At 37.5% G+C, this 20985-nt stretch overlaps 2 protein-coding genes, 1 long non-coding RNA gene and 1 other non-coding gene across 4 annotated transcripts; all 4 read left to right on the top strand.

Moving 5' to 3' along the window:
* Window positions 1-608: 608 nt before the first annotated feature.
* Window positions 609-7910, top strand: eif4a1a (eukaryotic translation initiation factor 4A1A). Its single transcript, XM_052561257.1, has 11 exons — window positions 609-707; window positions 2126-2174; window positions 3272-3404; window positions 3699-3838; window positions 4218-4386; window positions 4504-4613; window positions 4961-5104; window positions 5388-5525; window positions 5603-5692; window positions 5966-6045; window positions 6135-7910. Exons 1-11 carry the CDS (start codon window positions 685-687, stop codon window positions 6277-6279), a joined length of 1221 nt encoding a protein of 406 aa, XP_052417217.1. The 5' UTR covers window positions 609-684; the 3' UTR covers window positions 6280-7910.
* Window positions 5183-5318, top strand: LOC127962770 (small nucleolar RNA SNORD10). The gene has a single exon (XR_008154642.1). It is a non-coding gene; the product is annotated as a small nucleolar RNA SNORD10 (small nucleolar RNA).
* Window positions 7911-11576: 3666 nt separating the features above from the next.
* On the top strand, window positions 11577-14840 carry sox19b (SRY-box transcription factor 19b). Its single transcript, XM_052561431.1, has 2 exons — window positions 11577-12504; window positions 13103-14840. The coding sequence occupies exons 1-2, from the start codon at window positions 11873-11875 to the stop codon at window positions 13347-13349; spliced, it is 879 nt and encodes a 292-aa protein (XP_052417391.1). The 5' UTR covers window positions 11577-11872; the 3' UTR covers window positions 13350-14840.
* A 1449-nt stretch (window positions 14841-16289) lies between these two features.
* Window positions 16290-20945, top strand: LOC127962029 (uncharacterized). Its single transcript, XR_008154516.1, has 4 exons — window positions 16290-16381; window positions 16666-16692; window positions 16773-16852; window positions 20368-20945. It is a non-coding gene; the product is annotated as an uncharacterized LOC127962029 (long non-coding RNA).
* The last annotated feature ends 40 nt before the right edge of the window (window positions 20946-20985 follow it).

The raw sequence follows: 20985 nt of genomic DNA, 5'->3' as shown, positions 1-20985 counted from the left end.
TAATAACCCACTAGTGACTCGCAACAATTATGTACAGGAAAACAGATCTTGGGTAGTTTGGGAAGGGTCATCTCTGTATGTTCTGGAAGTATGTACATTCGTGTTTGACATAGTAACAGTTTTTTTTTATTCAAATACTGTCAGCAACAGTTCAAAAGCAAACAAAAATAAATAAATATTGAGAGGGCGAACGGAAACCAAAATGATGTAAAAAATAAAGACAAATAAACTTTATGAAAGTACCTTTATGGTCTATTAAAATCCCATTTTCAAATGTGTTCTATCTTGTTACTTTAATCACATTAAAAAAAGAAGAATTATCACCACAAATTTCAGGGCTGAAAAAAAAGTTATTTACCCTTCGTAAATTAATTATGAATTAAATTATTTTACTAATTAGAACATTTGTCATTTTTTAAAGGTATATGTTTGAAAACCAAACGTCAAATTTCTTAGAGAAAGGGCAAAACTGGTTCAACGTCCAGCTAGGATTTTCGTGACGTCTTCAAGCTTCGAACAGGCACTTATCAAACATGGCGGTATCAATCGTTTGTGGACCAATGGGAAGTCACGCTGGGCGGGTCTATAAGCTGACTGATCGGGACGATGTCCAATCAATGAGCTTTGGCGGTCGTCACCGTTTAAGTATTTGCGCGTTTCCGCCAGTCTACAGTCCTTTGTAAAATGTCGTCTGAACATGAAGATAGGTAAGATATCGTGTTCGATGATTTTTTTTTCTTCCTACACTTGTTTGTAGTAATGGTCCCCGTTTACTTGAAATGTTAAGTCAATATCACTGATTTCACATGATTTGTTTGAGAATATTGAATATTTGTCTTTCATTAGCGAAAGCTAGCATTATGAGCCGGTTTGGCACGTTCGTTCTCTCTCTCGTTCCCGCCTCGTTAAAATGTTTTAGAAAAGCGTGCGTTCAGCATGTAACGTTTAGTGTAAGTACAAGTCCTTATATTTTTGTTATATTCGTGAAATTTGTTGAAAAGTATTTTAATATGGTTTTGTAACGTCTATTCGATGTTCCGTTAGAATGCCGGTTCTTGTGACGCAACGTGTCTCACGCGCTCGTTTAGTTCCTCGTGTGACCGGCGCGTCCATGCGGCACATGGTCGCTCCCTTCTCCCCAATATAAACCGATTACCTGCATTTTTTTTAAGATTTATTGTAATATGCTTTACGTAAAAACTCAGTACCTGGTGTTATAAAATATTAACTATGTGTTTTGCTTGTACATGTAACGTTAGGCCTAAAAATGAGAAAATATGTAGGGCACATGGCCTTGCTTGGGCGAGACAAAAGGGTGGTCTGGCAGTGTAGGCCCAAGGCCTATCTACGAAAGGCCTCTCTTAAAATGTAAAATCGCCTATATAAATGACATGTTACTTTTTTTTTTCTTTCTTTTTTTTTTTTTTTTTTTTTGTTAAAGAAAAGAAACCGTGCAGTTCGTGAAAATATTACTAGTATACTTTTGTCTATGAATAAATGTCACGTATTCGTATAATATTGAGTTGACTCGCAGGCCTATTTTATATCGCATTTTATAATATCCTCGTTTTAAATGAGTTATTTTTGGACCGACGAGTCCGTGTGATTTAGTGGAGCCACGTTGGTAATGGCGCTGAGCGAAAATGGCTGCCTCTGTCATTTAACGAGGTTACGATATCAGTGTCTTAGAACTAACGCTATTATATGAGTATCGCAAATGATTAGATGAAAATCGTCATCGAATTTCAGAATGATAGCCTCGGTTATCGTTCACTTTAATTTTATGGAAAATGGTAACGTTACTATGAAAGTGAACGGTGACTGAGGCTGTCATTGCCCTTTTGTGTTTCATAGACAAAGTCGTGTGTTCGAGTAGGTTTTAGTTTTTGCCTGACATTTCTCTTTTAAACAAGGTCTTTTAGACATTTTTACAATGGATTAATACGTGTATGGTATGATTCTGGTTGTAGGTAACTAGGTCTACACTATAAGGGACTGGGTAACTCCAATAAAATTTGATTCCAATCAATCCAGTCGTACGTTTGAGAATGTGCCCCATGGAATATTTTATTTTTTTGAAGGTGAAATTTTACATAAAGTGTACTAATTAAACCTTTCATTTCAGACCCAGAGACAGTGGCCCTGAGGGGATGGAGCCAGATGGTATCATTGAGGTTGGTGACTTAAAAGCCATTTCACATAGTTTTAATACTTTGAGGAAAGTGAAGCAGACTTCCAAAGAAGAGAAAATTGTGGCGTAGCCTTCAGTTTCATAAGCATGCCCCCTATCACAGGGCAAGGCTGTGTCAGTTGCTCAAAGTCTTATATCTTTTAGTGACAGAGCAAATGGGGGCCATATACGTCCCAGTCAGCTGAAGACAGTGAGAAAATACTTTCATGGACTGATACTTGTCAACACTTGTTTAGTTTAGTATGGAGATTTCCCCCTTTAAATCTTGATCGGGTGCATATTTATTAGGGATATGCTGGTATCAGATTTTCCTGTTGCGATTAATTGCTAATGCTTTTATCACGATATTGAATTCGGTTTAAAAAGTGTTCATAATGAAGTATAACCAGTTAAATAACTTGACGAAATATCTGAATATTTTAAATGCAACAAAGCAATACAGAAAAATATATAAATTTAAAAATTTTACAGACTTTACAAAAAAAAGAACTATGAAGACCCATAGGTATCACTTTACAATAAGACCTCATTAGTTAAATATTAACAATGAGCAATAGTCACATTTTCTACAGAAGTTATTAATCTTTGTATAAAAAAAAATACAAGTCTTAGTTATTGTTAGCTCATTAAATAACACGGTTGCAACTTTTGATTTTAACTTGTTACTAAATATTGGAATACCTAAGATTAATGAATGTTCAGAATAACTTTTCATTGGCAGATGAACTAATTTTAACTCATGAAGCCCTAATATAAAGTGTGAATGAACAATCAAAACCCTTTCAAAACAATATCTAGGGCATTTTGTAGTCCAGATTTAAATGAAGAACATTTTTTTTTGAAAACCGCCCAAGTCTAAATATTTAAGTATTTGGCACTGTGGTGATCACCATAGCAAATACACAAATCAGAATGGCTGTTTAAAATTATTTAAATGTTTTAAAGTAAAGCCAATGCTTTATGGTGTTTCCAGGGTAAAGGCTGCATTTTCTGCAGTTTAGCGCCATCTGCTCTCAGAGTGAATGTGCTTTTATACAGCACATCAATATGTGTGTTTAACGCCTTTTTATTTTTAAACAGAGCAACTGGAAGGAGATTGTTGATAGTTTTGATGATATGAACCTGCGAGAGGCTCTTCTCAGAGGAATCTATGCTTATGGTTTTGAGAAACCCTCCGCCATTCAGCAGAGGGCAATTCTCCCTTGTATCAAGGGTACGTAAAACTTAATTGGTCTGTCTGCTTTTTGGTCCCTTAATTCTGTATTATAAGATCAGTTATTTCACACCCTTATTAATTGGGCAGGGCGGTGTCTGTTGGTGACACTGACCTATATCTAGTAAGGGCAAATTAAATAAAGCCTATATTCATCCCAGTCAACTCATTTCAGTGAGACATAGACTGTTTCATGGTATGGGCACAAGCTGCCTTTGTACTGTAATGTGACAGTGAAACTCCATGTGATTTGAATGGGCACTTGGTAATTTTTTTTTTTTTTTTTGTCTGTAGGGTATGATGTCATCGCACAGGCTCAGTCTGGCACAGGAAAGACAGCCACCTTTGCCATCTCCATCCTGCAGCATATTGATGTGGAGATGAAGGCTACACAAGCTATGGTGCTGGCTCCTACCAGAGAGCTCGCCCAACAGGTGAGAACCGTTACTCATTCAGGTTTGTTAGTACTCTCTACTAGTACTTTCTTTTTGTATGAGGTTTTGGAGACATGGAAGACAAAGTGTGGCAGGAGTTTAAGCATGCCCCCTTTCACTGGGCAAGGCTGTGTCTGTCAATGACACAAGGTCTTATATCTGTTAGGGGCAGAGAAAATAAAGGCCATATTCATCCCAGTCAGCTCAAGACAGTGAGAAAAGACTGTTTCATGGTATGGGCACAGAGACTTAAGTCATGAATCTCTTAAAATGCTTTGCGTCATTTTGCAGTGACTTGTGCACAGGTGATTTTTCAGATCCAGTTAAAGTTAAATGGAGTTGATCTTTTGGCTATTGCTAATGTTTTTGTCTTCCTCAGATTCAGAAGGTGGTGCTGGCTCTTGGAGACTACATGGGGGCATCCTGTCATGCCTGCATTGGTGGCACCAATGTCCGTAATGAAGTTCAGAAACTCCAGGCTGATGTGCCCCACATAGTGGTTGGAACCCCTGGCCGTGTGTTTGACATGCTCAACCGCAGATACCTTTGTAAGTGTGGATGATGGTCACTTTTTTTTTTAGGCTTATACTAGAATTCTTAACTACTTGTACTCTTGTTAAATTATAAGTTTAATAACCAACTGTATGTTTTTATTTTTTTGTCAGCTCCCAAATATATAAAGATGTTTGCGCTGGATGAGGCAGATGAAATGTTAAGCCGTGGTTTCAAGGACCAGATCTATGAGATTTTTCAGAAGTTGGCCACAGATACTCAGGTAAACCTTTTTTTTTTTTCTTCTTCCTTTCTTGGAGCCCACACCAAAGTCCCTCTCCTACCAGCTTTGTGTGCTGTGATGGGAATGATGATCTTTGGTAGAGTAATGTAACTGCTCTCCACTTTGATTGGGCTCGTAGGTCCCTCTTCATGACTATAAAGCAGCTTACATCTTATCTATAAAGGGTTTTATTTGCTGTATGTTTTATCTGGTTAAATCTACTCCAGTCAGTTAAGATGATCTTAATGAGATTAAATTGACATTTTCCTGTTGTAGTCCTCTTCAGGTTGTGGCTAGTGTTGACTCCTTTCATAAGCTATAACTTCTGCATGTTTATCTTTTCCAAGGTGATTCTTTTGTCTGCCACCATGCCTCAGGAGGTGTTGGAGGTCACCACAAAATTCATGAGAGATCCTATTCGTATCCTAGTTAAAAAGGAAGAGCTGACCCTTGAGGGTATCAGGCAGTTCTACATCAATGTTGAGAAAGAGGTGAGTGGAGAACATAGGGTTGAGAAATTAACATTTGTATCTCAAAGCGGTCCAATTTGTTACTGATATAGTAATGCTGTTTTGTGATGATCCCCATGCGTGTCAACTGATCCCAGACTTCCTGCAGTGCTCTGTGTCTGATAAGCGTTTTGCTTAGCTGTGCATTTGAGCCTGTAGGACTCTGGGAACATGATCTTAACTTTAGTCTGAAAACAGCACCACCTAGTGGATGAGCTGAGAGTTTTATCTTTATTTTTTTTGCTAAGATACCTCTGTTTTTCAGGAGTGGAAGCTGGACACACTGTGTGATCTTTATGAAACCCTGACCATCACACAGGCTGTAATTTTCATCAACACTCGACGAAAGGTCGACTGGTTGACTGAGAAAATGCATGCGAGAGACTTCACAGTTTCTGCACTGGTGAGTGACAGACACGTGACGTTTTGGTAATTATACAGATGTACATGTTTTATGAACTAGGCACTCTGTCTTTATAGCATGGTGACATGGAGCAGAAGGAGAGGGACGTCATCATGAAAGAGTTCCGCTCAGGCTCCAGCCGAGTCCTCATCACTACTGACCTGCTGGTAAGCTGCCTTTCACCTTCACCCACAGTTCTGAGATGTCACACCAAGGATACCTCTTCCACCAGCTTTTTGTGCTGTGATGGGTATCAAGATCTTTGGGAGACTATTCTAACTGCTCTCCACAGTGCCTGGGCCGCCAAGTCCCTCAACACGACTATAAAGCAGTTGACATTAACATGCAAAATCTCTACTTTTAAACGTCTTGAGATTGTTAGTTTACTGCTTTTGTTCTCGAAACTAGTAAGTGGACTAAAGTCTCTTAAATGCTTTCAGGCAAGAGGCATTGATGTGCAGCAGGTTTCCCTGGTTATCAACTATGACCTTCCAACCAACAGGGAAAACTACATCCACCGGTAAGTCAATGGAGCTCTTTGTGCTTTTTGACCGATTTGTGTGATTTCTGGCTGTTGTGCAATAAGTGTTTATTTTTATTTTTGTATAGGATTGGACGTGGTGGCCGTTTTGGTAGAAAGGGCGTCGCTATAAACATGGTCACTGAAGATGACAAGCGTACACTCCGAGACATTGAGACCTTCTACAATACAACCGTGGAGGAAATGCCCATGAACGTTGCTGATCTTATCTAAGACCCTAGCCCCCCTTTTCTTTTTTTTTCTCTCTCTCTCTCTCTTCCCTTCCCTCTTTAGTCTAATTTCAACCCACATCCTTTTTCGCGCAACTCCCCAAATCAAGTACTGTTAATTCTGAGGGTGTGCTTTTTCATAAATCCAGTATGTCTGCCACATCACTCAACTATTCAGAATGAATACTCAATATTCCTCGAGGCTCATTTAATCTTGCCCCTTTTGAGTGGTGCCATCTACTGATCAAGAGGCTTCATTGCAGGGCTTATTTGCATGTTAAGTGTAAATGTTAATGCACTGACTGGCATATGGATTGAAGACAATGCCCTGCTTGATGTTGGTTTAACCATTTTTGAGATGTGACTTCATTGGAATTTTTTTTTTTTTTTTGGATTAACACAGGGCAAAGGATGTAAAATACAGAATTCATGTTTTATATGGTGGACTTGGACTTTTTATTCCAAATCTTCATCACTGCTATCTTCCTTTTTACAGAAGCATCTGAGTGCTGTAAGTTCTGCTTGAGGGAAAAAGAGGAAGCTGGATTGTGAGCGCAAAACAGATTATAAAGTTGCAAAAAGTGGGTTTTTTTTTTTTTTTTTTTTTTGGTCCAGTTGTTCGGTTACATCTCTTGTTGACCTGTGCATGGCTGTAGCTTTTTGATTTTGTAAATAGGCTTTACTATGGCGGGATGGGTGGCCCAAGGCATTAAAAATGAATTTGGCATGATTGGTATGGCTGGTTAACAACCCACCATTGTATCGCCTCAGATTTTCTCTGCATCAAAGTCCTATCGAGGAGTGTTGCTCCTACAACCTACCTCACCAAACTGTGTTGGATGGGTCTAAATATGTAAAGGACCAAACTGCAGTAGTAGAGTATAGAGATCATTGTCTTCATATTGTTCAAAAAAATGCCTCTCTTGTTGGGTGGGTTTGGATGTGGGGTTTACATTGGTCTGATATTTTTTTAAACAAATTTATTACAAATGTGATTATTAACCTTTTTGAGACAGAAGCCATGTATTAAATCTTTTCTACATTGGACTCTGTATAGTATTTATTTTAATGGTCTGAAATAAAGGTATTTCCCATTTTTAACATGCTAAGCTGACTCTTACTCGTTCATTGGGTTTAATTTACTGCAAGACTGGTTTCATCTTGCAATACGAGTATGAGATCTCCAAGCATGTGTTCATAGTTCCCGTCATGGTTTTTTTTTTTTTTGGGAATATGAAATCTTTTGCCCTTTTTGTTCCTATTATCAACATTTCAATCGCCCATCATTCCAATGGTGTTTGATCAGATGTGGGTAGACGAGAAATTTTCAGTAACAGCTGAACAAGTCTTATCAATGTTAAGGATGATGAGAATTGAGTCATTTGCTCACTTGTGGATCCTCTGCAGTGAATAGCAGCTGAACTAAAAACATCAAATAATCCGCAACCAATGTCTTGTGAAATGAAATGTGTTGAAGAAACTAAGGTTGAATAAAATGTTCAGAAAACCTTCATATTGGGGTCAGCTATGCCTTTTAAAAGAGTTTTACCGTTCAATTGTGATGCATGTTTGTGAGTCATGAACAAAACCATAAGATTTGTCATAGTACTAATAAACTGTGTTTCAAATACACAATCAACAGGTTCATATTTTCATCAACTCCAATTGCATTTTATTAACTGTATCTTGCTTGCTCCACAACCAGCCACATTCGAACAATAAATAAAATTTTTGGTCATGGATAGGGAATTTGTGTAAATATATTTGAAAACAAGATTATGTAAATACCTTAAAACATATGCATATACTTAATAAACTATGCCGTGAATAATTTGTCTTTTCTGTGTAGTATCAAAGATAAAAAAAATTTTTTGGGGATACATGGATGACACTTGGAAGAAAGTGCCAACTGATCACAGCTAGTGACAGAATAGTGACCTTATGTTGTGTAACATTAACAGATGTATTTGCACTTCGTTAAATAAGTAAATGCGAAGGCATTATATCATTTTGCTAAATCCGGTGCACATTTTACTGTGAAGAGCTCCTGAGAGAAGCACCTTTCGAACCAAGATCCAAGAGATTGCCAGTTCTGAGCGCGTCCACAGGAGGGCAGGTCTGTACACCATCTGTATCCACCGGAGTGAATGCTGCTTTCAGCTGTGCCTCAAACCCAGGACGCATACCAATCAGACTGGACCTGTCATTCCAGCACATGAGGATGTATTAGGAAAACTTCTATTCACACATATGCAAGCCAATAGTTATCCGAACTCTCAGAAGACCTGTGTCATTACAATTCCACGGCTGCAACTTTTGATCACTTCAGCGAGAACGCTCCACCAACATCGCCTGACATAATGCGTGGGCCCTCATTCACCTGTCCATCATGCAAACACTATGTTAATTCCCACATCGTGTACCCCTGTCCCACGTCCCCTTCATTCAATTATTTGTACCAATCCCCTCTCTTTCCTGGCCTTTTATACCCACAGTCTTCTTTTCTGACATTCTTTCTCCAATCATAGTCCTCTGTCGGTGGCATAACAACCTCTCCGTGCCCGAGGGCTATACACCTTATGAGAAATGTTTGGATTATGTGTGTTCAGTGTAGGTGGCCCGCCGAACACTTTCACTGTCTGCATGGTAACCCCCCTGCCACTTCCCCCCTCTCCCCCTGCTGGGCGCATGATTGTGGGCTCAGGGATTATGCGAGCAGGAGGCTCGTAAAGGGCCTGCCAGGGTCTTTCTGTGCAGTGACGGATGGCTAGGAGACTAAAGCCTCCATTTACATAAGAAGGGAGAGAATAGAGGCCCCATTCACTCGGCCTGTCAGAGAGGACTCAGAGACAAACTGCACTCTCTCCAAGTTGCCCTCTTCCCCTCTCAGTCTCTCTTTTCTTCTTTATCTTTGCCATTCTTCCTTCTCCTCAAGCTTTTCCTCATCCGTCCTCCTTTCTTCAGGCCATTGTAATTTATTGTGAACTCAGTCTCTTCATTTTAAGGCCACTTAATTTTTTGTTCTTTTACTCTATTGGGTTTCCTAATTCAAATCAAAATGTCATATTTGCCTCAATGAATTACATAGCGTTTAGATTTTCATTGTTCACAGATTAAAACAACTCAAAAAAGGTATTAATACACTATAGTATAATCTAACTCGAAAGGATATTTTAAATGCTTCAGTCCAAACATTGGTAAAACAACAACAAAAACTATATATATATATATATAAAAAAAACCTTACAAATAGAATTGTATTTATAAAATTAAATATCTGTTAATTTTTGTGACTTTTATTATTGGCATACATATTAACCATTCAAATATTGTTGTTGCAAGGGATAATGATTACATTTACTCAGTAAAGTTACTGTCAAATCAAGAAAGTGTTAAAATATTTAAACAAGATTGTCCTTTGATTTTAATGAAACTACTTTCTTTTTCTTTATTTCTATATCTTATTTCTTATTTTAATGAAATAAATGTTCTTGGAATATTCCGATCATCTACTTTTTTGGAAATTTATTATTTATATTTCAGAAATTATTAAACAAAAATGGTGTTAAAAGTTATAATGTATAGAATGAATATAGAATGTATTAAATATTACATATTATACAAAATAATTGTTTAAAATGGAACGTATAATTCAGAAATGAATACAAAATAATGATACTAAAGTTATAATTTATGTAAACAACATATAATTCACTGATTATATTTGAACTTTAATTAAATAAAACTAAATTCACATTTTAAACAACGCATCCAAACACTATGAGAATTATAGTAATTAAAAATAGTTGCTTATACATTAGAAAACGAGCAATTATTTCATTTTAAAATCTACAATTCAGGAAAGAAATGCACACCAAACACAACGGAAGAACAAATAAGCAAAAACAGTCTAGACTCAGACGTATTTATTCAGTTCAGTCAGAGAACTCCTGTTGATTCCTCCTCACAGGCTGATTCAGGTAGCAGTGTTTGAGCAGCTTAGAGCCCAGCTGAATGGGTGGTTATCTTTTGTGTGCGCTTAGGAAAAACAACTGTGTTGTAACTTGTTTTGGACATACATATTCAAACCCATGAACACACTGGTTTTAAAAAGCAATACAATGGTCATGGAGAGGCATGTGAAGCACATGTGTACACAAACATGAGGGCTTTGAACGACCTGTGTTTGTGAGTAGAGACCACACTTAACATTTCTGAGAAACTCTCTGAGCTGTCACAAACCAAATGGGACAAAGAAAGAGGATGGCAGAACGAGTTGGACACTCTCCATAAGAGGTTTTCTGTTTGTCCAAAATGTTTGGTTTTTTTGGGATATGGCTTTAAAAGAATGAAGTCCCACAATTTGCGGTTTGATTGGCATAAAGGCGTAACTGTCAGTCACGAACAGAAGCGCTCACATAGTTCACAAAGCACCTGCAAACTCACAAGCACTCACACCTGTGTCTACAAAAAAAGAGAAAGAAACAACGTAAGGCTTTGCACCCACACCTTTTCTCAAGCAATTACAAACACTGAAAATCCCACACCTATAGAAAGTCATGTCATAAACTGTCATCAAAAGGCAGTAATTGCACTTTACTGTATGAAGAGTTGAAAACAAGTAGCATATCTAATTATATATTGTGTGTACCATAAAAAGGTCACATAAATTTACCCAGAAAACATACAAAGCTCACATAAGATTTAAACACAGTTACTAAAAACACTCAAAAACACAATTAACACTGTATGTAATAACTAATAAGACAAGAATACACTATTATTTGATTTTATAAAAGTGTATAATTAATGATCGTTTAAAATAATACACTTTTTACTAGTAACTTATTTTGCACTGTCAGTTTTCACCAAAAATGTGTCAGGTCAGTCTTTTTCCCATGACCCCGGGGTGAAGGGGTCGAGAACTAACAATAGAAGACACAGAAAGTGTAAAGGTGTAAAGTGAAACTAATTAAGTCAAAGAAAGTTATTCAAAGAAAGCAGGTCCAAAAGAACACAACATCTTTTAAAAGTGTGATCATTTTAAAGCGTAATAAAATGTTCCATCTTCTGAAATATGTAATAATTACTAGTAAGAGATAATTAGTATTTTAAACAACAAAATAAGCCCTGGTTTCTCTCTTTGCGTGCCGGTTACCTCTTGCAACAAGTGATCTGCTGCGTAAAATACCACACCCCTATAATTGTTATGCAAATGAGCAAAGGCTTGCCTTGAGCGCTGATTGGTCAGTTGTGGAATAGAATTATACAATTGGTTCAAAGTGGACTGCAAACTATTGCGGCTCAACAAGTGGTTTACGGATAGAGTTGAACAGAGTTTAGACGGACAAACAGCTGTGATTGAATCGCTTTTCGCGTCCTATTTTACTTTACTTTGTCTGAAAAATTTGTTCTAAATGTTTTGTTTTATCGTGCAGTTCTTTTCTCACTGCCGCGTTTGATTTGGCCAGACTATCCCTGCTGTAAAGAGAATTCACCTGCGCCGGATTTGTTTGACCTGATTAGGTTCGCTTGGACACTTTTAATTGGCTGCTTTACGCACTGAGCGATTGAAACTCAAAGTGTGTAGTGGCGTGATGTACAGCATGATGGAGCATGAACTGAAGACCGCGGGTCAACCTCATCCCCACCACAACAGTCCGGGGATGTCTCCTCCGGTCAGCGGGGTTGGAAACGCGCACCACGGATCAAAAACCTCTTGTCCAGCCGGCGGGGACCCCATGGACAAAGTGAAGCGCCCCATGAATGCGTTTATGGTGTGGTCCCGAGGTCAACGGAGGAAGATGGCACAGGAGAACCCCAAAATGCACAACTCTGAGATAAGCAAACGTCTTGGTGCGGAATGGAAACTTTTAACGGACACTGAGAAGCGGCCGTTCATCGATGAGGCCAAACGGTTGCGGGCCGTACACATGAAGGAATACCCCGACTACAAATACAAACCTCGGCGCAAGACCAAAGCCCTCATGAAGAAGGAAAACCCCGTCGGTAAATATCCCCTCGCAGCCGGTAACCTGCTGGCATCAGCCGTGGCACAGGGACAAGGCGGGAGCCCGAGAATGGACGGCTATGGCTGGGGTCACACCGGTGCTTATATGGGAATGCAGGGTGAAGCGCTCGGATACCCGCAACAACTGCACCGGTACGAGCTGTCAGCTCTTCAGTACCCGCCGGCACAGACCTACATGAACGGAGCCGGCTCTTACAGGTTTGTTTTCGTTTATGAATTCATTAACTTAATTATTCTTAAGTTAAGTGTGTCTTGACGAACTGTGGAGTTGTGTGGGGCAAACGCGCACAGAATTTCGTGATATGCCGTTCGGATTTTATTATGCCTTACTTCGTAATAATTGTTCTTATTGAATGTTTTCATCAAACGCAATATTTCATAGAAATTCTAGTCCTGTAAAAGTACTTTTATTTAGTTTCAGAAAGTTTTCATTTTTTTCCACATGTAATGGTTTTTGTGCTGAATTAACTTGCCACTTAATTTGATCCTTAAAACCACACACCTATAGATTATAGCACTTGTCCATAAATTTTACATGGCTATAAACGCAAATTTAGAATATTTAATTTGTAATCACATTACTTGTATGTATTTATTATTTGCCTATAATTGTTTTCAAGTCACCACAACTAAGCTGGCTTAACCTGTATAGGCTTGTTATTTGCTTGTCGGCGTTATGGGAACAAATGCAGAGGTGTTTTATGTGTGGAAAGATACAGATTCTCCTTGCTACTGGTGTCCCTCTGATCTGCTGATGACTTTGTCCTTTTTTTTTTCTTTTTTTTTTTGTCCACAGCCAAATGTCATATAGTGGCAGCCCTCAGCATCCCAGTTCAGTGATGTCTATGGTTAAACCAGAACCCCTATCCCATTCGCCTACTGGAGTACCAAACCACCACCGTGGGGCTTTCCAAGGGGACCTAAGGGACATGATTAGCATGTATATTCCAGGCAGTGATAACAGCGATACCTCAAACCAGAGGGCCTATCCTGGAGTGCAGCAGCACTATCTTGGTGGAACTGTTCCCCTCACTCATATCTGAAGTTTAGGGAATGCTCCCTGAGCTTCGATTAGTTGGACCCTTATTGGGACCATAGTGCCACACACAGACTTTATGGATTATTGAACACTTCTGATTGTTTACTACCTCCTTGATTTGAATGATCTGAAGTTGTGTGTTGACTATAGAAAATGTTGCCGTTTCAGCCTCCTGTTGTTTTATGGTCTTTGCAGCGATCACATTTTGACCAGGAGTAACTTCTCATGACGTTAAAGTCAGCTCATTTCTCCATTCCAAATTCTAGCATGGCCATCCTTTTTGTTCCTAAGTGGATAGGTTTTTAAAGTGTTCTTTTGTGCTCTGTGCAATGTTTAGAACATGCAGCAGTAGGCAATCATGATACATAATCTAATTGGTGTACAAAACAGGGCAGCATATTGGGAACTCCCAAAAACAGGTCAGCCAATAGTGACTGCCATGACCAGTGATGAACATGCCATGTGACCTTGAGGGGTGTAAATTTAGCACATTTTGTTTTGTATGCCCAAACTAGCTCAGTACATGGAATAACTGTGTGATGGGTGAGGTTGACCTAAGTGTCTCTTTAAATCTGGATATGGATAGTAGTGTTTTGGACAATCTCAGGGCTTTCTTTAAAAGAATGGCAAGAAATGACAGTATAGATCAGTTGTAACATTGCCTCATTTAATTAGAAGTTCTTGAAACCGTTACCCAAGTTCTAATGGAGGATTAAAAAATTAATTTGGTCACTATCTGCTTTTGTTTTCCTACTTTAACGGCTGTAAATTCATATACACCATACCCGTGTGCATGTATGTTTGTGAAGTAACTTTGTTGTTGTAGTCTTTTCAAGGAAATTGCACTCCTGTAAATGGTACATTTTAGGCATATTTACAGATTGCTAAATGTTTGTGTCATCTAGCATTCCAGCATTTCCCTCTTATGGGTCAAACTTGAATGCACTGATCTTTGCTATCAGTGAATGCACTTCATTAGACTAGGAGGTTATAGACATCACCTGGTCTTTTTTTCATTCTACCACAGCATTAAGTCTGCTTTTGCCATTACAGTATGGTTGACCAGTGAGTTCAGTGGACTTAACTGAGGTTTTCTTTTGGGCACTGTTTGCTTTTTGTTTGTTGTTTTTCTCCCCCACAGAGACCTGGTCCATTATCAACAAAATGCAAAGTTATGTCAAGGTCTTGAGATTTGTTTTGAACTCATAAACTGTGTGTAGGCATTGTCAAATATGTAAGTCATTCTGACTCGTTGCCACAAAGCTCGGTCAGTTAGTTACTAATGTTTTTTTGGTTAATTAAATGGTGATTTAAGCATAATGAAAAGTTTACATTGCCATTGAAGTTTGCAGCTTGCCGTTGACATTTATTTTGACTTTTTTATTTTATTTTTTATAATGGTTTTAATTTTGGTTGTAAATGCTGTTTGTACAGTGTACTTTTTTTCTGGTTCTTATAAGGGCCGTTTTTACAGAATAAATGACAATACAACCTAGTCTCAAGGTTTGATTATTTTGAAGTCTTTGTGAACTTAAGTGTTTTTGTAATTTTCAATCTGCATGATACTGTGTACCCATTGTGGCAAGCAGTCTTTTTAGACCTTCATCATGTGGCAATGGTTTTACCAGTCAGTCCCATCAGTGGACAAAGGAAGTGGGGCTACTGTTTGCAGTCAGCCCCGGTCTATTTAACGTGAATGAGAATTTCTGATGATAACTACCAAGATTTAAAACGACTAATTTAGTATTTGTGATGTCAACGTGGTGGCCTGTTTCATGTAAAATAAAACCATATTACAACTATTTAATTTGCAACTTGGATATAAAATGCATTATCCAAGATCCTTAGTGTTGCCTACCACACTCGTTTATTACTAATTTAATGTGATGATTATAAAAAAAAAGTACCTAGAATTTATTTTATGCTTTTAGTAAACTTTTTAGACCATTAAGACTTTAAGCTTAATGAGAACAAAATGCTGAGTGCACCTTTAAATTTACACCCAAAAACTTTTATATGTTTGTGTCGTTAAAAAAAAGTTTGAGGAGCGGGTTAAATTTAAAGAAAATCGGCAGAAAGCAACGACTGAAGTGTGAAATCATCTACTTTCACTGTCCACCTCAGAATAACCCTCTCTCTTCAATTTGAAAACTGGTTGTTGCCTCGGTCGTAATTGGCCGTTTCGGAGGCACATTGTCCGTGTCTTTTGAGCTCGCAGGTGTACGTAGTAAGCCACTGAATCCGGAGAGGCTCCCTTGGACCACTTTGTTCTCTTTTCTCGCTTCCCGCTGTGCGGAAAATTAGCGTTGCCGTCGTTTCTGGCCGTTTTCTCCTCGGGTTTAACCCCCTCATCTCCTAATGTCATTCTCATGAAAATGTCAGAGCTCGCTGCGGCTAATCGGAGGGCGAAGGGAGGGGAAGAGATGTGTACTTTACATCTACCCTGATAACAGTTCAGGCGTGTTCCTAAGTTAGATGAAGTAAATCATTATCCATTATCATTTAAAAAAAAAAAAACGTTTAAAGGAAGAAAAATAAGACCACATTGTTTGGCGTATAGTCAGACGGCTTGTTGTGACTAAGTTTGGGGGGTGAGGGCGAGCTGGGCGACTGAGGGTGTCTAGATGTGTGGGGGTGCGGGATGCTCCGCTGAGACACACAAAATCACTTGGCAACCACCACGCAGGCTTCAGCGAACTGTTACCGTGGTAAACTGTTGGGTTTCCAGTTTGCAAGATTAAAGACAAAATTCGATTTTAATGAATTGATAGAATGAGCACGATGTCTTTGGTACATTTTGATTGATTTGCTAAGTCGCGTTTTATTATTATTATTATTTTTAAAAGTTTAAAATTATTTGACAGCTATTTCGTCATAAAGCCGGAAACGAGATTAATGGTTGCTGTGGAAACTGGGGGGTGCGTAATATTTACATGCATTCCGAGGGAGCCGCTCCCCTCCTGCACGCACAGCCTTCACTCCCCAGCACAACAGCTGACATAAAAACTGCTTATATGAAGAATCTGCTGATTATGGGTATGAACTGACACATTTCATGTAAAATTTATATTAGATTTTATTTCATTTAAATTATGCAAAGGACATACAATGCATATATAGCATAGGCCTTTGTGTTTCATATCAATTTCATTTTTGTCCAGTGTCAGTTTAAATGTTAAAAAACACTTCCTCTTTTTTTCTCTCTCTCTCACACTCATGCTGTTTTGTTGTCAGCTTGGTTTATGGACATTATGATTGTTTTAAAATGTTTTAAGCTTAAGTATTTTAAGCTTCGGTTTTTGTTTTCATTTGTTTCACAGAAAAACATCAGCTTGGCTGACATGAGGGTAAGTAAATAATGTCATCATTTTCATTTTTGAGTGAGCTATTTCTTCAAGCAGGCTATATGCTTATATTTCATTTTCAGTCTGTTCACATCAGAACTTGTTTCATCACCCTCTTGTACGATGACTTGTCAGTCGTACCTCAGACGTTGTGTATGCACAGGTGAGTGAGTGGGCGTACATTTTTCTTCCCTTTTTTTAACCGAGCCGCTACGGTTGGTTGAAATGCCACCAGGGCTGGATACACGCATGTGTGTGAGTCAGCCTAGATGAGCGCTGCCTGTCACGCAATAACAGGAGGGTGGACAGACTCATCCGATAACAGTCAATGTTGTGTCTGCCACATGTCAAATGTAATTTTATAGGCTTAAAAATCTGTTTGTGTACATGTTGTGTTGTGTGTACAGACAAACAGTAGCCTATAAAAAGTAAAAGACGAGAACAAAACAAGGTAAAGCAACAAATCTGCACAGCATAGGCGCGGGACGTTTCTGGCAAATCTATCAACATCCTGTATCTTGAGCTATCTTTTAAAATCCAGATTTGGATGCTATTCTAAGTTTGTGTAGGTGTGTAGCGTAAGTTTTTCTCTTCATGTATTCAGAAGGAAATATAATTAAACACATGGATTTTTAGCTTGTCAACAAAACATATCTACATCAAAAGACTTGGCATAAGGCCAAAGCAGTAGTCTACCTGTCTGCTTAGCTCATAGTTGGCAGTGTCCACAGCAAAAGGAGGTTTTTTTGGGGCAAGGCAACTAAAACACCTCTATAAATTAGTTTGTTGTTGTTGTTGTTGTTGTTTGTCAAAATGAATTTTAAAAAGCTGAAGAAGAAGTTGAATATGAGTTATTACTTCAACTCAGTCTCAGCAAACCCATTACAAACTTTTTAATAGGGCCAGTTTTACACAACACTGTAAAGTGATCAAACTTTAAAAGACTAAATGATACAGTAAATTGGTTAACAGTAAGTTCCCTTACTATATACGGGAAAACATTAATGGGTCCATTCTGTTAACTGTACCAAAGTAATCTTATTATTTAAAGGGAAAACATTTACACATCCCAGAATTCAAAACATTTTTTTTGGTGTTTTAAATGATTGTGTTTCTCAATAGTTTTGTTATCAGTTATGTATTGATATTACATCCTATTGTTCAATTAATGTTTATTGCATTATTTTAGCTTTAGTCTACTTGTGATGAACTTTGATTCTTTATCTTGCTTAATCTTTCCCACCTTTGTTATTATAGTGGTTATCAGTATATAGTGGAAAATTGGTTTTAGCAGCATGGCCTTGATAATTCAGCAGAAAAGAGTTGTTGGATTTACCAGTTTAAAATTAAATATATTTATGAATATAATTTAGTTTTATGCTGTAAAATCTAAAGGTTGGTTTGTCAATGTGTTTACATTTTAACATTATTTTAACATAATTGTTCCGGCAGGTTTTCTTTACAAACTACAGGACTTTTTTAACATTATAGGGGGGAAAAAAATCAATGCATTTGATAAAAATAGAAAATTTTGAGACCCCAGGTCAAATCCCACCGATCTGAGCAGCCGTGGCAGGCTTTGATGGAGCACGTGTACCTTTCTGCCAGGTTAATGTGGTTAATAGAGGAAGCATTTGCACAGCAGTGAAAGAGTGATTGACAGGTAACACTAATGAGAGCACCACACCCCGAGCAAGACTGGTCTTGCAGCAAATCGAAGGAGAGCAAGGTGGGGTGAAACAGAGGCTGAGTGAAACAAGATACTCAGGATTGCTAGTTCCAAAAAAGATAATTCCATCACCTGTGATAATGTATGCAAAGTTAACATGCAATGTTAACAGGCATACCTATGATGTTATATTGTCTATACTTTGACAAAAAAGCTGACAGCTAAAGACGTTTATGTTTAGACTCTGTCAAACCGGTCTGACACATGAAATCTGCCGTTATAGGCTGCATGGGGCATTTGTCAAGCACCCCACACAGGTGGGGAGGTGGTGGTGTGTACCGCTGATTAAAAGATATAGATACTCAGGTGAGATGAGATAAGACCAGAGGCCAAACTTTGAGGGCTTCCCAACAGACCTGAGAAAAAAAGCTGTGTAATCCAACAGGATTTTAATGATTCGTTCATTTAACTTTCAAGAACAGTAGAAAAAAAAACTAACCCTCTTTTTTTTTTACTCCACTGAATATTATATTACTGTTTAAAAATATGCTAAAAATTTTTTTTAATTATTTTGTAATAATTATTTGTTCACTGCATTTATTATGCTTGCTGCATTTATCAATTTACAAAAACTTCATACTGACAAATATAACTGCTTAATATTTTTGTGGAAAAGTTTTAAAGTTCTTTGATGAATAGAAAGTTTAAAAGAACAGAATTTTTATAAATCAATTTTTTGCAACATTATACATGCCACTTTTGATCAGTTTAATGCATCCTTGCTGAATAAAAGTATTAACATTTTAAAAATAATTACTGACTCCAAACTTTTGAATGGTAGTGTAAATAAAGGTATTTACACTTAAATTGTATTTACTGGCATGTTTAGCTGTGATTATTACAACCAAAAATAATTCACTGTCTAAACATTCTATTTGATAAAAAGGGATCTGATGAGCATTGACAGTAGGTGTGTTGACATGAACTGTGCCTAGCCCTGCTAGGCAAGAATAGCTGGTTGCAGTTGGGGGTGGAGTTGAGAAGAGAGCCATCAGATCAGATGCTTTCTGCTTTTTGCAGTGTCTACGGGAATAACACTACCTATATGACAGCAAACAGAACGCTGTTGTTGAGATGACTCTGTAAGTTTAAAGAGAACGTGCAGGCTAAATTTGAAGCATTTATTCAAACATGAGCAAGCCTACATTATGAACACAACCAAAGAAATCATGCAGAAAATATGTCTTTAGAGGAACCTACAGAGGAACCTAATCTATTATGCTTCACTTTAATGTGTACATATATAAAATAGCTGAATCTGTTGTTAAAATAATTAACAACAGAAACAGAAAATATTTCTTCTACTAGCCAACTTTAAGACACTGAACTATCTCTGTTGTTATTTAGAATTAGTTTTTGTGATAATTGATTATGTGGATTCCACAACCTATTTATAAAGGATGAGCGATTTGGAGGATGAATGGATGATTTGGAGATTCTTTTGCAAATGATTTATATATTGCTTTATTTAAAATGATTTATAACTGTATCGTTTCATTGTTTTTTTCTCACATACTTTTCACACCACAAATAAATTCTTAGTTTAATTTTAGTCTCAGTAAAAATAAAAGTAAAAAAAAAAACGTATTATCAGTTATATTGCTGTTAATCAAAGATTGAAATTGTCATTTGAAATTAAATGTATGCTTGTAAATAAGTTGCCAGTATTACTAATTAAATAATTGTATAAACCATTTGTGCACAATGTGGTCTTAAAAGAAACTCTTTAAATTAAGCTTATATTTGAGAATTGTTTTGCTCTTCCTGCTTTAGATATTTAGATAAATACTCTCATTAGATACCTAGCTTATCTTTCTGACATTTGCATTCAGCCGATCTGTCTGAGTGCACCATTGTTCAAGCATTACTTTGTAAATTCTATTTATGTTTGCCTGTTCAACATTGTTGATTGTCTTCCCTCTGTACATCTAAACAACAAACTCTGCTAGACCCACAGGAGACTCAGTCATACCAGTTACAATGGAGCAGAGAGAATAAAGCACACAAGAAATATGAGGTACGTAGTACAAGTAACTGCAGTGAGGGATTGTGTGTTGTAAGTAGCATTGAGAATGACTGACACTATACAAGAACACAGAGCACTGATCCAGATATTCAGTGCTTCTTAAAACAGCACAATTTAATATCAGCAGCATCTGGCTTGACAAACTTTATTAGTCAACATTTAACCACATTTTTACTTTTGCAAAAAAATAAGAAGAAATCCAACTCATTGTAGTCAGTTAAAATATTGGTTTTATTATGATTTCAGACTTCCTGAGTTGGATTTCTAAAATAGCAACTGAATAGAGTTTCTGAATCAGAACCAGTACTGCCAGTATCTTTTCAAGCTTTCTTCTTGACTTATACAGAATTGCTCTTTAAAAAGTGATGACAGATGGAGACTTTAAGACTGACACAAGTAATTAATTATATAGCTAGTAGGGTAAAGGATTCCAGTGGAGAAAACTGGTTTAAAATGTATTTCTATCGGCTCTTTGCCTCTCTCTGGTGGTACAAGTATGTATCACAGTTCATCAATTTGAACTCTCCATAATAGATAAACA

This window comes from Carassius gibelio, chromosome B7 (assembly GCF_023724105.1).
Source record: "Carassius gibelio isolate Cgi1373 ecotype wild population from Czech Republic chromosome B7, carGib1.2-hapl.c, whole genome shotgun sequence".
Taxonomy (NCBI): Eukaryota; Metazoa; Chordata; class Actinopteri; order Cypriniformes; family Cyprinidae; genus Carassius; species Carassius gibelio.
Note: the sequence above shows the minus strand (reverse complement) of the source record. Positions and strands in the feature narration are given on the sequence as shown.